Genomic DNA, 13,202 nt, shown 5'->3' with positions numbered 1-13,202 from the left:
GTCGATCCGTCGGGGGGCTCGGGAAGATTGCGCTTGCTACGATCCATGGATTTATATTCTGCCGCCGCCGCCAGAAGATTGGGGGGATACATTACTATGGGGCCCCTATGCCGAGTTAAAAGGTTGACAGTCAATAGGTTGACACCAAATGGTTAACATGCACAAGATCAACAGTACCAAAAGTTCGACAAGCACAAGGTTGACACAAACAAAAGGCCGACATTGCAATGGCCGACACACGGACAGGTTGACAGAGTTTTTTATTGTTTTATTTAGCAGTGACGATACCTGAGCGTGTGGACCCCCAAATAGTGTACTGCATACTCTCACATGGCTTGTTTTACTCCCATGGTTTGTGCCAGGTCCATGTGGATGATAAAGCAGGGAAAAGTCCCAAAAATTGGAAAAACTCATGTTGACCTTTTTCATGTGTCAACCGTTTATTTGTGTCGACTTTGTGCATGTCAAACTTTTGTTGATCTATTGATTTAGACAATGCCAGCCTATCACCCGGCTTCCATGGAGACCGAGTTTCAGCTATTAAACAGTGCAGGAGCTAGGACCCAGCGGCTGCTTAAACCATAGAGTTGCATCGGAGATTGGCCCAATGGGGGAGACTGTTCTCCCCGAAGGTCTTTATGGGGATAACAGACTGCACGCGGCTGCACAGACAGACTGCATGTTCAGAAGGGGCCAGGTGATGATCATGCACTGAAAGATATTGTTGACGATATCGCTCAGTGCAGTGGCGGAACTTGTGAGTGGTGGGCCCAGGTGCAAAAGAATAATTTAGGCCCCACACCATTGGGTGACAGGGGTACAAGCTGCTGGTCTAGACAGCAATGGGCCCCTTAGTCCTCAGGGGCCCCAGTGCAATGCACCTGCTGCACCAATGGTAGTTCCGCCTCTGGCTCAGTGTGTTTATGCCCTATATCATTTTTCCAGGAGCTCCGACAAAATTGTATAGTGTGTACTAGTACTAGGAAAAAACATATAACGTGCTGGAAACATTGGGTGACATTCTATGGAATGTGATAAATGCGCGTTTTTTTTATCGCACCACTTCGCCCTTTTTAAAATCGCAAGATTGGCCCGTTTTTCGCATATTTAATGAGATGCGAAAAACGGGCCAAATAGTGCGAATAGGTGCGAGTTGGTGCGATGTCTTTAGTCCTGAAAATGTGCGATTTTCATGTCTGAAAATCGCACGTTTGCAGGAAAGCGCAAATAAAAAAAAAAAAAACGAGCGCGGGGTCCCCCGCCAGAGCATAACCAGCCCCGGGCTCATTGAGCCGGTGCTGGTGACATAAAATCAGGGTCCCCGACAAATAGGGGTCCCCTTGATTTAATGAAACCAGCACCAGGCTCAAGGTCCGGCGCTGGTTCCCAAAATACGGGGGACAAAATGACAAGGGGTCCCCCATATTTTAAGAACCAGCACCGGTCCGGCAGGGTAATGCCACAGCCGGGGGACACTTATTATATAAGATCCCGCGGCCAAAGCATTATCCCCGTGGCTGGTCAGCATGGGCAGGGTTCCTGGGGAAGTAGGGACCCCCCAATGAAGGGGTCCCCCCCCCTCCAGGACTTACCAGCCCATGCTGAAAGTCCGGGGCTGTCCCCGATGCCCCTGGGCGGTGGGCATCGGGCTGATGGATAGTGTAAAAAAAAGAAGATAAACTATTGTTTTCTACTGGCGAACTATGAGTCCCAGCAAGCCTACCCCGCATGCTGGGACTTGGAGAACCACAAGTCCCAGCATGCGGGGCATTAAAGGGCCCGCTGGCACTTGTAGTTCTACAGTACAAAAAATAGTTAACAAAATCACACTGACACACTGTAAAATAAAAGTTTAATACATACAAAACACACACACACTGATACTTACCTACCTTGAGCCCGTAGGTCGGTCCCTGGGTCCGGGCTCCAGGGCAGAAGAGTCCGGTTCCGGGGCCTTGGTCCTGGTTCCGGGGCTGGTCCTGGGGTTCCGGGGCTCCTGGGCTGCAGAATCCGGGGTCCGGGATCCAAGGTAGTCCCCAGGGGTACCTAAGGAAGCAAATCCAACTCACCTGGTCCCCGGCGACGACCTCGGAATCCTCTCCGGTGACAGCGCTGCTCCAATCTGGTATCCGGCTCGCGGGACTTTGACAGGCGCTGAGATGTTTCCTCCTCAGCGTCTCTGCACAGAATGATTTCTTGGCCAATCAGGAGCCGAGAAAGTCAGGCCCTGATTGGCCAGAAATCATTCTGAATACAGACGCCGAGGAAGTAACATCTCAGCGCATCTAGAGCAGAGATGTTTCCTCCTCGGCGTCTCTAGTTAGAATGATTTCTGGCCAATCAGGAGCCGACTTTCTCGGCTCCTGATTGGCCAAGAAATCATTCTGTGCAGAGACGCCGAGGAGGAAACATCTCAGCGCCTGTCAAAGTCCTGCGAGCCGGATACCAGATTGGAGCAGCGCTGTCACCGGAGAGGATTCCGAGGTCGTCGCCGGGGACCAGGTGAGTTGGATTTGCTTCCTTAGGTACCCCTGGGGACTACCTCGGATCCCGGACCCCGGATTCTGCAGCCCAGGAGCCCCGGAACCCCAGGACCAAGGCCCCGGAACCGGACTCTTCTGCCCCGGAGCCCGGACCCAGGGACCGACCTACGGGCTCAAGGTAGGTAAGTATCAGTGTGTGTGTGTTTTGTATGTATTAAACTTTTATTTTACAGTGTGTCAGTGTGATTTTGTTAACTATTTTTTGTACTGCTGAACTACAAGTGCCAGCGGGCCCTTTAATGCCCCGCATGCTGGGACTTGTGGTTCTCCAAGTCCCAGCATGCGGGGTAGGCTTGCTGGGACTCATAGTTCGCCAGTATAAAACAATAGTTGTACTTCTTTTTTTTACACAAGCCATCAGCCCGATGCCCACCGCCCAGGGGCATCGGGGACAGCCCCGGACTATCAGCATGGGCTGGTAAGTCCTGGAGGGGGGGGACCCCTTCATTGGGGGGGTCCCCACTTCCCCAGGACCCCTGCCCATGCTGACCAGCCAGGGGGTTAATGCTTTGGCCGCGGGAGCTTATATAATAAGTTTCCCCCGACTGTGGCATTACCCTGCTGGCTGGTTGTGTCCGGTGCTGGTTCTTAAAATACGGGGGACCCCTAGTCACTTTGTCCCCCGTATTTTGGCCGGACCTTGAGCCTGGTGCTGGTTTCATGAAATCAAGGGGACCCCTATTTGTCGGGGACCCTGATTTTATGTCACCTGCACCGGCTCAGTGAGCCCGGGGCTGGTTATTCTCTGGCGGGGGACCCCGCGCTCGTTTTTTTTTTTATTTTAACCCTTTATTTTATTTTTTACAGCAGAACCCTGCACAGAACATTGCGATCTGTGCAGGGTTCTGGCTAATTCGCCAAACAGACCCTGGTCTGAAATAAGTGCGATAATTAGGCACCTAAAAAATGCGATGTGCAAATGCGCATTGCATTAAATAAGCGACTTGTATACTTTTCTATACGAAAACATCTGGATGCGATAAAAATGCGAATTAATCTCGCAATTTTTATCAGCATACCTTAACGCACATAATATGCGATTTCAGTCCCTTAGCGCATCACATTAAATTTGCGATTTCAATGAAAAATGCGATATCGCCATTTTGTGGTCTAATTACCGCAAAAAAAGCAAAATCGCATCCCATAGAATGTCACCCCACATGTCTGCATATTAAACACTGATTATGAAATTAAGAAAGGAATGAAACGAACACTGACAAGCGTTCATCCTGCTAGCACGTGCTGCAGCATTATTCTGTTATATGCCATCATATACAACTCAGGTCTATACCATACCCAACCTTTTATGTTGGATACCACACTGTCGTGCCCTATTATATCAGGAGCCAGTCCATGCAACTGTCCTATGTTCATTTATATATAGCACTCACTCTGCTGCAATATCCTATATACCATGTCCTCCCCTGTAATATTTGATGCCACTATATACCATTCATGTTCCACCTTATCCTTTCCTATTATATCTGAAGCCACTTTATTCTATGATACAGCACCTGCTCAACGATATCAGATGCCATTGTACTGTACATGACTCCCAACTTTTCATCCAAACAAATCGTGACTCCCGCTAACTCCTGAAAAGGGGTGTGGCCTCTGGGGAAAAGCGAAGCCATAGCTATGAGTCACGCCCCCCCCCCCCATTTTTGTCACTGTTGGGGACATAGCCAGTGCTCTCTTAACCCCTCTACATGCCTGCAGCCCATCCGTCTCCATGAATAGACGCTGTGCGCGTGAGCAGTGACTGACAGGGGACTGCCCCACCGCATGACAGTTGGGAGGTATGCACTGTATACCACTCTGTGCTGTGGTGCAATACCATATTCTGGGGGCCTGCACAGCACAAGGCAAGGCCTCCAGCATGTTAATGGCAACCCAGCCATGTGATCGCAATCTAATTGTGATCACATTGCAGGAATAGCAACTATTATGGTCGACCCCAACCTGCGCAACCTGTCTGTAAAGGAAGGTGCACTGCTGCCTGCATGTGCTGCTGTCCTGACAATGGTCTGGACCATTCCCACAAATTGCTGCCTTACGCAACCCCTCCAATGGCTGCCATTATCAATCACTGTGTGATTGCATCCTTCCATGCATCCGCTGTGTGGCTGCAGTGCATGTGTCTGCTGCGGAACAAGGCCCTAAGCCAATAATCAGAGAAGTAAGGGTTAACTCACAGCTTGATAAGACAAGTCTGCACTAGCCACTAGATGGTGCCCACAGTTTGGGCAGGCACACACATGCCCACCAAAGCATGGCAGAGCCCTGGCACCCAGCCGCTCTGTCGATTTGATGGGCTGGTAACTAGTAAAGGTAGTAAACGCCCAATTACCACATTTCTAACCTTCCTACAGCCCTAGTTTTACCAGCAGTCCTGATATTTGGTGGCTGGAATGCATGTGACCTGGATGGATTGGTTAGATTGTCCTTTTCCAGAATGTCCAGTTAGGACAAAGATAGGGTATGAGGTCTTATTATTTCTCTATTGCTTTGTCTTATATCATGCAGGTGAATGCACACCCAGAAGATGATGTCACAGATATAGTACTTCTCAATGTTGGCGGTTGGCTTTTTTTCATTCCCAAGATGGCTCTGGCTCAGTTCCCTGAATCTGTACTGTGGAATCAGGCCTCCACTTCCACTCAATGTGATGGGAGAAAGATCTTCATAGACCGCGATGGCTTTGTCTTTAGAAACATCCATCATTTCTTCCTCACATCCCAGCTCCTGGTATCCAGCTTGTCCGATCTGGGATTGTTGTATGAACAAGCGAGAGGGTTACACCTGCAGCCAGTGATTGAGGTATGTTCCATTGGCAACTGTACTTTTATCATGCTTTAACAGTTGTCAGTATACCTTCATCCCTTACTATAATGCAGGTGGCTGTCTGGTGACACTGGTATAGAATCTGATGCTGAAAATGGACTATGTGTCACTGGGGTATACAGTACATCTGATATCCCAGTGGTGGGGATGCCAGCGGTATCCTGATACGGAGAACCCTGACAGGGGCTGCGTGGGGAACCTAACCCTCTCCCCCTACCCCCCCCCCCCCCCCTCTACCTAACCCCAGCGATCAGATCTGAATTAGCACCTTTATCCCCAAACCTACCATAAGCACACACCTAGATGCTGGGTAACACAGCACACACACACACACACACACACACAATAGTGTTTTACCACTGGACACTTTTATTTGTTCACCAGAGAATCTGTGAGACTCTTCATTATATAAAGTAATACAGATGCTGCCAGTTACCTCTTCTGGTATGGGTACCGTTAATGCTGTACAGCGCTGCCAAGTCTCTAGCCATTCGGAGTGATAGATGCCGCATTCCCTAACACTTCTTGTTCTCATTAATATGTGTACTGTTTCCTTTTGCATTATACTTGTAATATGATTGTATTAGTGGACTGTTTGTGCAGTGTTCTGGCCCCTCTGACAGGACACACCTGGCCTCCTCTGTGAGTGACGTGGTCAGTACCCGCGGATGATGGCGTATTGCTGCAGGGAAGCTATAACTCACTTGCACTTTATAATACCTCCCAACATGACCCATTCCAGGGGGGACAAGATGCTCTGGGGTAGATTTATTAATATTGCCCTAAGGTTCCTTAAGGGCACAGGTTCGCTTCACCACTTTATCGTGGTGAAGAGAACCTGTCTATCGCCCTAATCTATTAATGCTCGACTGTACGTTATGGGAGAGCGCTATCCCCTCCTGCCGGGGATACGCTCCCTCCCATAACGAATGATGCGGTGGTGAGTGACGCCCTCTTCTGCGCATGCGCCGGATACTTTGTGTACCTGGCGCATGCGCTGTTTATGCATGTAGATGCCGCGCGAAGACTGAGGAGAGCGCGCGCAGGGATGGACGCCGCGGGGACACTCCTGCGGGTAATGACCCTCGTGATGTTTAAAAGCAGATTAATTACACAGCTGCACTCCACTTGCTGCAGAGCGGATGGTGTGGCGTGTATGGACTTTTTTTAATTTATTTTTTTATAGCATTTATATATATTTCTCTTTCAATGGTCCTGGTGACACAGCTCAACACTGGGATGTAGGAGGGTCCGAAGGAGCCAGGCACCTATCCTAAAGCTTTTAGAGGGTAGGCTCCTCCCCTACTGCATCCCGGACTCTTCAGTTCGTGTTAGGTGCCCACTGGAGTGGGTGCTATTCTAAAGGGCTGCAGGAGCAGCTGAAGAAATAGAGTAGTTAGGGGAATTTTATTATTTTATTAAGGTTACTCTAGCTAGGTAGGCACAGTGTGAGGATTCTCATAGTGATTCCTCACACTGCTAGCGCAGCAGGAGCTGACAGAAGCGTATCCTGTCAGCTCACTGTGCACAAGGGAGACGCTGTCTGGCCTCCCTGTGCAGCGCTTACAGCTTCTTTTAAGAAGCTGCCTGGGCTCCGGAGTGTCCTGAAACCGGCTTCACGTTTAGGTGGGGATCATGGGGGACAGGCACTCCGTGATGGCGGCGGCCATTTTCTGCGGAGCTTACACACTGAGCTCTTATATGAGAGGACAGCAGTGTTGTTACAGGCATGTTCCAAGTGGTCCCCAGCCGAGGGGGAGATACTGGAACTAGGAAATCCTACCAAGGGAGCGGCTGACTGGGGGTGGTTGGCGCCAAAAGTCACGGACCCCGCAGCAGCAGGGATTTTGGTCTCTTCCCTCACTCTGTGTTTGGCGCCTTTCAGAACGCTTGCAGCGGAGCTGAGCTGGCTTACAGATCCTGGCAGAGTGTTTGGATTTCCTGGGCATCGTTTCCCCGCATCTGAAACCGACAGACAGCTAAGTGACTGGGTGCATTAAGACTGTATAATCGCTTGTACATTGTATGCACTGTGTAGTTCACTTTTCATCATGTCTGAGCAACATGCTGTGGTTTTGGGGGAGGGAGCCCTTAGTGCACTGAGCGCTTGTAATGTGTATACACAAAAATTTGTCCCTGAGCAGATGGCCAGGGGGGGCTTATGTAATACCTGCGCTGCTGTGAGACCCATGGGGAGTGAACCTCAGAGGGCAGAGCAGATTGAACCCGCGTGGGCCAGTGCCCTGGGCAGGTCAGTGAACATTTTGGTGCAGTTACTGGACAGACAGAGTGATGTATTGGTAGAATCTCAGAGACCTATGCCATCATCTCAGCAGTCCTCTGGCTCCTTGCCTCTTACCCAGGCAGATCCTGCCTTTATTCAGGTGATGCAGGATACTGCGAGGGGGATCAACAGGTTTAGTGAGATACTAGACAAGATTGATGTTGATGTTGCAGGGACCCCTAAAAGGTCTTATGCTATGCCTACATTGGTAGATGAGGAGGAGGGAGCGTATACTGACATCCCCTGGGATCAGGGTGATGATTTGGAAGATACCTCTTCTGCAGGGGTAGAGGATCTTATTGTAGCTGTGAAACAGGCTTTGAAACTTTCAGTGGAGGATAAGACTCCTGCTAAAGGTGTGTTTAAGCGACAGCGTAAGGAGGCTGTTACCTTTCCTTTGGATGAAGGTTTACAGGAATTGTTGGAAGTGGCTTGGAAAACCCCTGATAAGAGGCTGCAGATGCCTAAGAGATTCCTCAGTCTGTACCCCATGCCAGAGTCTCATGCGGAGCCCTGGGAAAAAGTGCCAGTTGTGGATGCATCTGTGGCACGTTTGTCTAAGGCTACTGTATTACCAGTGCAAGGCGGTGCAGCTTTCAAAGATCCGGTGGACAAAAAGCTGGAGGGTAACCTCAAGGCTATATTTGAGGGGGTGGGATTCACCCTACTTCCTCTTATTGCTTCAGCCTGGGTCTCTAAGGCCATGATTGAGTGGGCCAATGAGTTGTGCACCATGCTACAAGCTGACCCTGGTGTATTGCTGCTTGCGGAAAAGCTTAAGGCAGCTGCGGAGTATGTGTTGGAAGCAGAATAGGAAGCACTCAAAATGGCAACCAGAGTGTCCACAGTGTCTATTAATGCCAGGAGAGTGCTCTGGCTTAAGGCCTGGGAAGCAGACAATGAGTCTAAGAAGGCCTTAGAAACTTTAGCTTTCAAAGGAAAGTTATTATTTGGATCAGAATTAGAGGAAATCATTAAACAAGCCACGGGCGGTAAAAGTACATTTCTGCCGGACCCCACAGCTAAGCAGACATCCAGATTTTCTGCCTTTAGGCTGTCCTTTCGGCCCTCCCCTAGAGGTGGTGCGTCCTTTCGAGGACAGTCCTTTAGGGGAAAGTTTCAGTCGTCTAGGGGCAAGGCCCCGAAGTCCAAGTTTGGCTCCTTTCACAAGAAGCCTGTCACCAAAGGAGAGGACAAACCCTCCGCATGACTGTCAGGGGATTTGCTAGACCAGGATGCCTGGGTGTTAGACATTATAGCCCAGGGCTACAAAATTCCTTTCAGAGGTCTGCCTCCGAAAAGATTTATCCCCACATCTTTGCCAAAGGAAGCTCGGCTTCGTACAGCTCTTGTGAGAGCAGCTCACTCCATGTTAGAGAAGGGGGTGGTTACTCTGGTTCCCAGGGCAGAGTGGAAGAAAGGTTTTTATTCCACTCTGTTTCTGGTGCCCAAACCAGACGGGTCTTTCAGACCAATACTAAATTTGAAGTCTCTAAATGTCCATTTATGGGTAGACCATTTCAAAATGGAGTCTCTACGGTCAGTGCTCCTGAGCCTAGACCAGGGAGAATTTTTGGCGTCCATGGATGTCCAGAACGCATATCTGCATGTTCCTATACACCCAGAACATCAGGCCTTGTTGAGGTTTGCAATAGGAGACCTGCATTTACAGTTCCAGGCGTTGCCCTTTGGTCTGGCCACCGCGCCAAGGGTATTCACAAAAATAATGACAGTGATGGCGGCTGTGCTGAGGCTCAGGGGAATCACAGTGATACCTTATTTGGACGACCTGCTGTTCAAAGCAGAGTCAGCAGCCATGCTTCAGAGTCATTTGGCAGAAGCCATCAGTTTTTTGCAGGCTCACGGCTGGATTTTAAATTTGCAAAAATCTCAGTTGGTACCATCACAGAGGCTCCAATTCTTGGGAGTTATTCTGGATACCCATCTCCATCGGGTATTTCTCCCGGAGGCAAAGGCCAGGGATCTGGTCGCCTTAGTCCAGGAGATTCTCAGCGCTCGGAGCATTTCTGTATGGAGGTGCCTCAAGCTGCTGGGGAAAATGGTGGCGTCATTCGAGACGCTGCAATTTGCCAGGTTTCACTCTCGGGTGTTCCAGTGGAACATCTTGACGGCTTGGTCAGGAAACACACAGACCATGAAGTCGGAGCTGATAGTGCTGTCTTCGGACACTCGAGACTCCTTGAAATGGTGGACAGAAGTGGGCTCCCTTCAATGGGGTCGGTCATTGCAGACCTGGAACTGGCTAGTAGTTACTACCGACGCCAGCCTCAGGGGCTGGGGGGCAGTAGTCTTGGACCTCAGGCTGCAGGGCTTGTGGACTACAGAGGAGTCGGCTCTACCGATCAACATCTTGGAGCTGAGGGCTGTCTGGAAAGTGATTTCCTTGGCGGGAGACAGGTTGCAGAACCTCCCTTTAAGGATTCAGACCGACAATGCCACAGCTGTGGCGTATATGAATCACCAGGGAGGTACACGCAGCAAATTGGCCATGTGGGAGGTGTCCAGAATCTTCCGGTGGGCGGAACAGAATGTTCCAGCTTCAGAAAAAAATCAAACAAGATTTATGAGGTTCTTCCACAGCGCTGGACCTTTGGAATCAGTATAACCAGGATAGTTCTGATACTCTCAGATAAATGCAATCCACTCCTCTTAAAAAAATCGCAAAAAATTTATTCAGAAAAAATCATGAAAAACTCCACACAAAAAATGGCTTCCACATATCATAAAAAAACTTTAAAAATGTCACAAAAAATACAGTTCCTTCCCACAACACGGTCACTGTTTCCTAGGGAAATGGGTGATTTTGGCTGTAACAAACCAGACCTTCTCTGGGCGACTTGTGATTAAGCTAAAAAAGCAAACAACTCATAGGGACAGATGGAATTCCCGGGTATCTCCTATGGGGCTTTTAAAACACAATTCACAGTCACTTCTCCAAAGGCTTGGAGCAAAAATAGATAAAGAAAAGGACCACTCTCACCCCTCCGTTGTGAATACTGTTCAAGACCCCACCTCGGATCAGGGACGTCACGGCCTTCCACGCTGCCACAGTGGTTGTCCGCGTTGCCCCTTCTCTCTGGATGTTGCCTGTTCAGGGGAAGATGGTATTCACAGAGGCTGCCCTGCCACTGCAGTCTCTGGGTCTCCCTGTCTCTCAGTATCTCCGACTTTTCACTGGCGTTAGTGGAAGCAAGATCTGGATTGCACCAGCCCGTCTCTCACTTCGGTGCGCTGTATGTTATACGGCTGTAATCAGCTGTGCGCCTCTCACTTCCCCCGCCACTTGTAGTCAGGCTTTTAACGGATGGGTGGTCTATGCGGCACTGTCCGTACACCTGTCCGCTCTCACCGGTATTACGGGTGTCGTTCAGCTCACCGCCTATCAGTGGTCCTCCTCTCCTCTCCTGCTGTCACCTTAAGTCCTTGTCTGCGAAAACCAGTGGACCGATCATAAAACTCCAGGCTGCTGCCGCCAACGCGTTTCTACCCTCTATGGGTCTTTTTCAAGGCACAGCTGGAGTCAGCGTCTTCTAATTATTTATACCCGCCCTGAGAAAATCTGGTTTGCTCGTTCTGGGGCGCTTCTGTACATGTTACATGGTTCTCTTAAAGTGACATAACTCTATCCCTATCACTCCAATAGATTTTAGATTTCAATCTCATAAAACCATACATAATATAAAACACAATCAAACTATAATAACAAAAACCACCTAAAATTATATCTGCTAAAATAGACTTTGAAGCAGTGCAGTACATATTTTAATCACTGGGGAAATATCACCTATAATTATTACAAGAACCACTTCATCTCGAACTCTCCGTTTAACCCATTAGGTTGCAGGGTGTCTAATTCGTAGATCCAGCGCATTTCTGCGCGTGCCAGATCACCCATTACATCCATTTTTCTCCAGTTACCCTTTATACAGTCAATGATTTTAAAACTGACTATATCACTAGGTGAACACTGATGTACTTTTTTGAAGTGCGCTGACATACAGTGGGACTCGACACCTTTTCTTATATTGTTCAGGTGTTCTCTTAATCTTATTTTGAAGTGTCTTGTAGTTCTCCCCACGTACTGTTTTCTACATGCACATTCTATTAAATAGATAACATTTTGACTGTTGCATGTAGCAAAATGCTCCATTTTATATGTTTTTTTAGTTACATTTGACATGAAAGTATCTATTTTATTTCCTTCAGAGCTTTTACAGTGCTTACACCCTGCGCACTCCCCGCACCTAAAGAATCCTTTGCTTTTGATCCTTGTTATCATATTGGGTTTGGGGGCTGATGCACTCCTCACAACCCAATTCTTCACATTCGGGGCTCTTTTATAAATTACATCAGGTTTGTTTGAAATAATATTACATAAAATTGGGTCAGCTTTCAAAAGACCCCAATGTTTTTTCAAAAATTTTTCTATTTCTTTGTGGTCTCTATTATAGGTGGTTATAAACGCTGTTGAACAATCCTTTTTCCCTTTATTTTTATTGTTTGTCAGCAGAGATTTCCTATCTATTTTATCCACTTCTCCCAATGTTTTTTCAAGATCAGTATTGTTATAACCTTTGCTTAGAAATTGATCTTTTACAACCTTCACTTGCTCTTGATATACCTCATTTTTTGTACAGTTTCGTTTTATTCTTCGAAACTGGCTGCCCGGCACCCCTGAGAGGGGTGCCGGGCAGCCAGTTTCGAAGAATAAAACGAAACTGTACACAAAATGAGGTATATCAAGAGCAAGTGAAGGTTGTAAAAGATCAATTTCTAAGCAAAGGTTATAACAATACTGATCTTGAAAAAACATTGGGAGAAGTGGATAAAATAGATAGGAAATCTCTGCTGACAAACAATAAAAATAAAGGGAAAAAGGATTGTTCAACAGCGTTTATAACCACCTATAATAGAGACCACAAAGAAATAGAAAAAATTTTGAAAAAACATTGGGGTCTTTTGAAAGCTGACCCAATTTTATGTAATATTATTTCAAACAAACCTGATGTAATTTATAAAAGAGCCCCGAATGTGAAGAATTGGGTTGTGAGGAGTGCATCAGCCCCCAAACCCAATATGATAACAAGGATCAAAAGCAAAGGATTCTTTAGGTGCGGGGAGTGCGCAGGGTGTAAGCACTGTAAAAGCTCTGAAGGAAATAAAATAGATACTTTCATGTCAAATGTAACTAAAAAAACATATAAAATGGAGCATTTTGCTACATGCAACAGTCAAAATGTTATCTATTTAATAGAATGTGCATGTAGAAAACAGTACGTGGGGAGAACTACAAGACACTTCAAAATAAGATTAAGAGAACACCTGAACAATATAAGAAAAGGTGTCGAGTCCCACTGTATGTCAGCGCACTTCAAAAAAGTACATCAGTGTTCACCTAGTGATATAGTCAGTTTTAAAATCATTGACTGTATAAAGGGTAACTGGAGAAAAATGGATGTAATGGGTGATCTGGCACGCGCAGAAATGCGCTGGATCTACGAATTAGACAC

The 13,202-nt window shown here is 47.7% G+C and overlaps 1 protein-coding gene across 5 annotated transcripts in view; it reads left to right on the top strand.

The window, feature by feature from the left end:
• KCTD19 (potassium channel tetramerization domain containing 19) overlaps nt 1-13,202 on the top strand; it is a 36,598-nt gene that overhangs the window by 918 nt on the left and 22,478 nt on the right. For all 5 annotated transcript variants that reach the window (XM_083165467.1, XM_083165469.1, XM_083165471.1 and 2 more), the window contains exon 2: nt 5,070-5,363. In XM_083165467.1, the coding sequence (XP_083021593.1) occupies nt 5,070-5,363 (294 nt within the window). The remainder of the gene's footprint in view (nt 1-5,069; nt 5,364-13,202) is intronic.

This window comes from Crinia signifera, chromosome 11 (assembly GCF_055691185.1).
Source record: "Crinia signifera chromosome 11, ASM5569118v1, whole genome shotgun sequence".
In the NCBI taxonomy this organism is placed as follows: domain Eukaryota; kingdom Metazoa; phylum Chordata; class Amphibia; order Anura; family Myobatrachidae; genus Crinia; species Crinia signifera.
The sequence above is the reverse complement of the archived record's forward strand: the minus strand, read 5'-3'. Positions and strand labels throughout refer to the sequence as shown.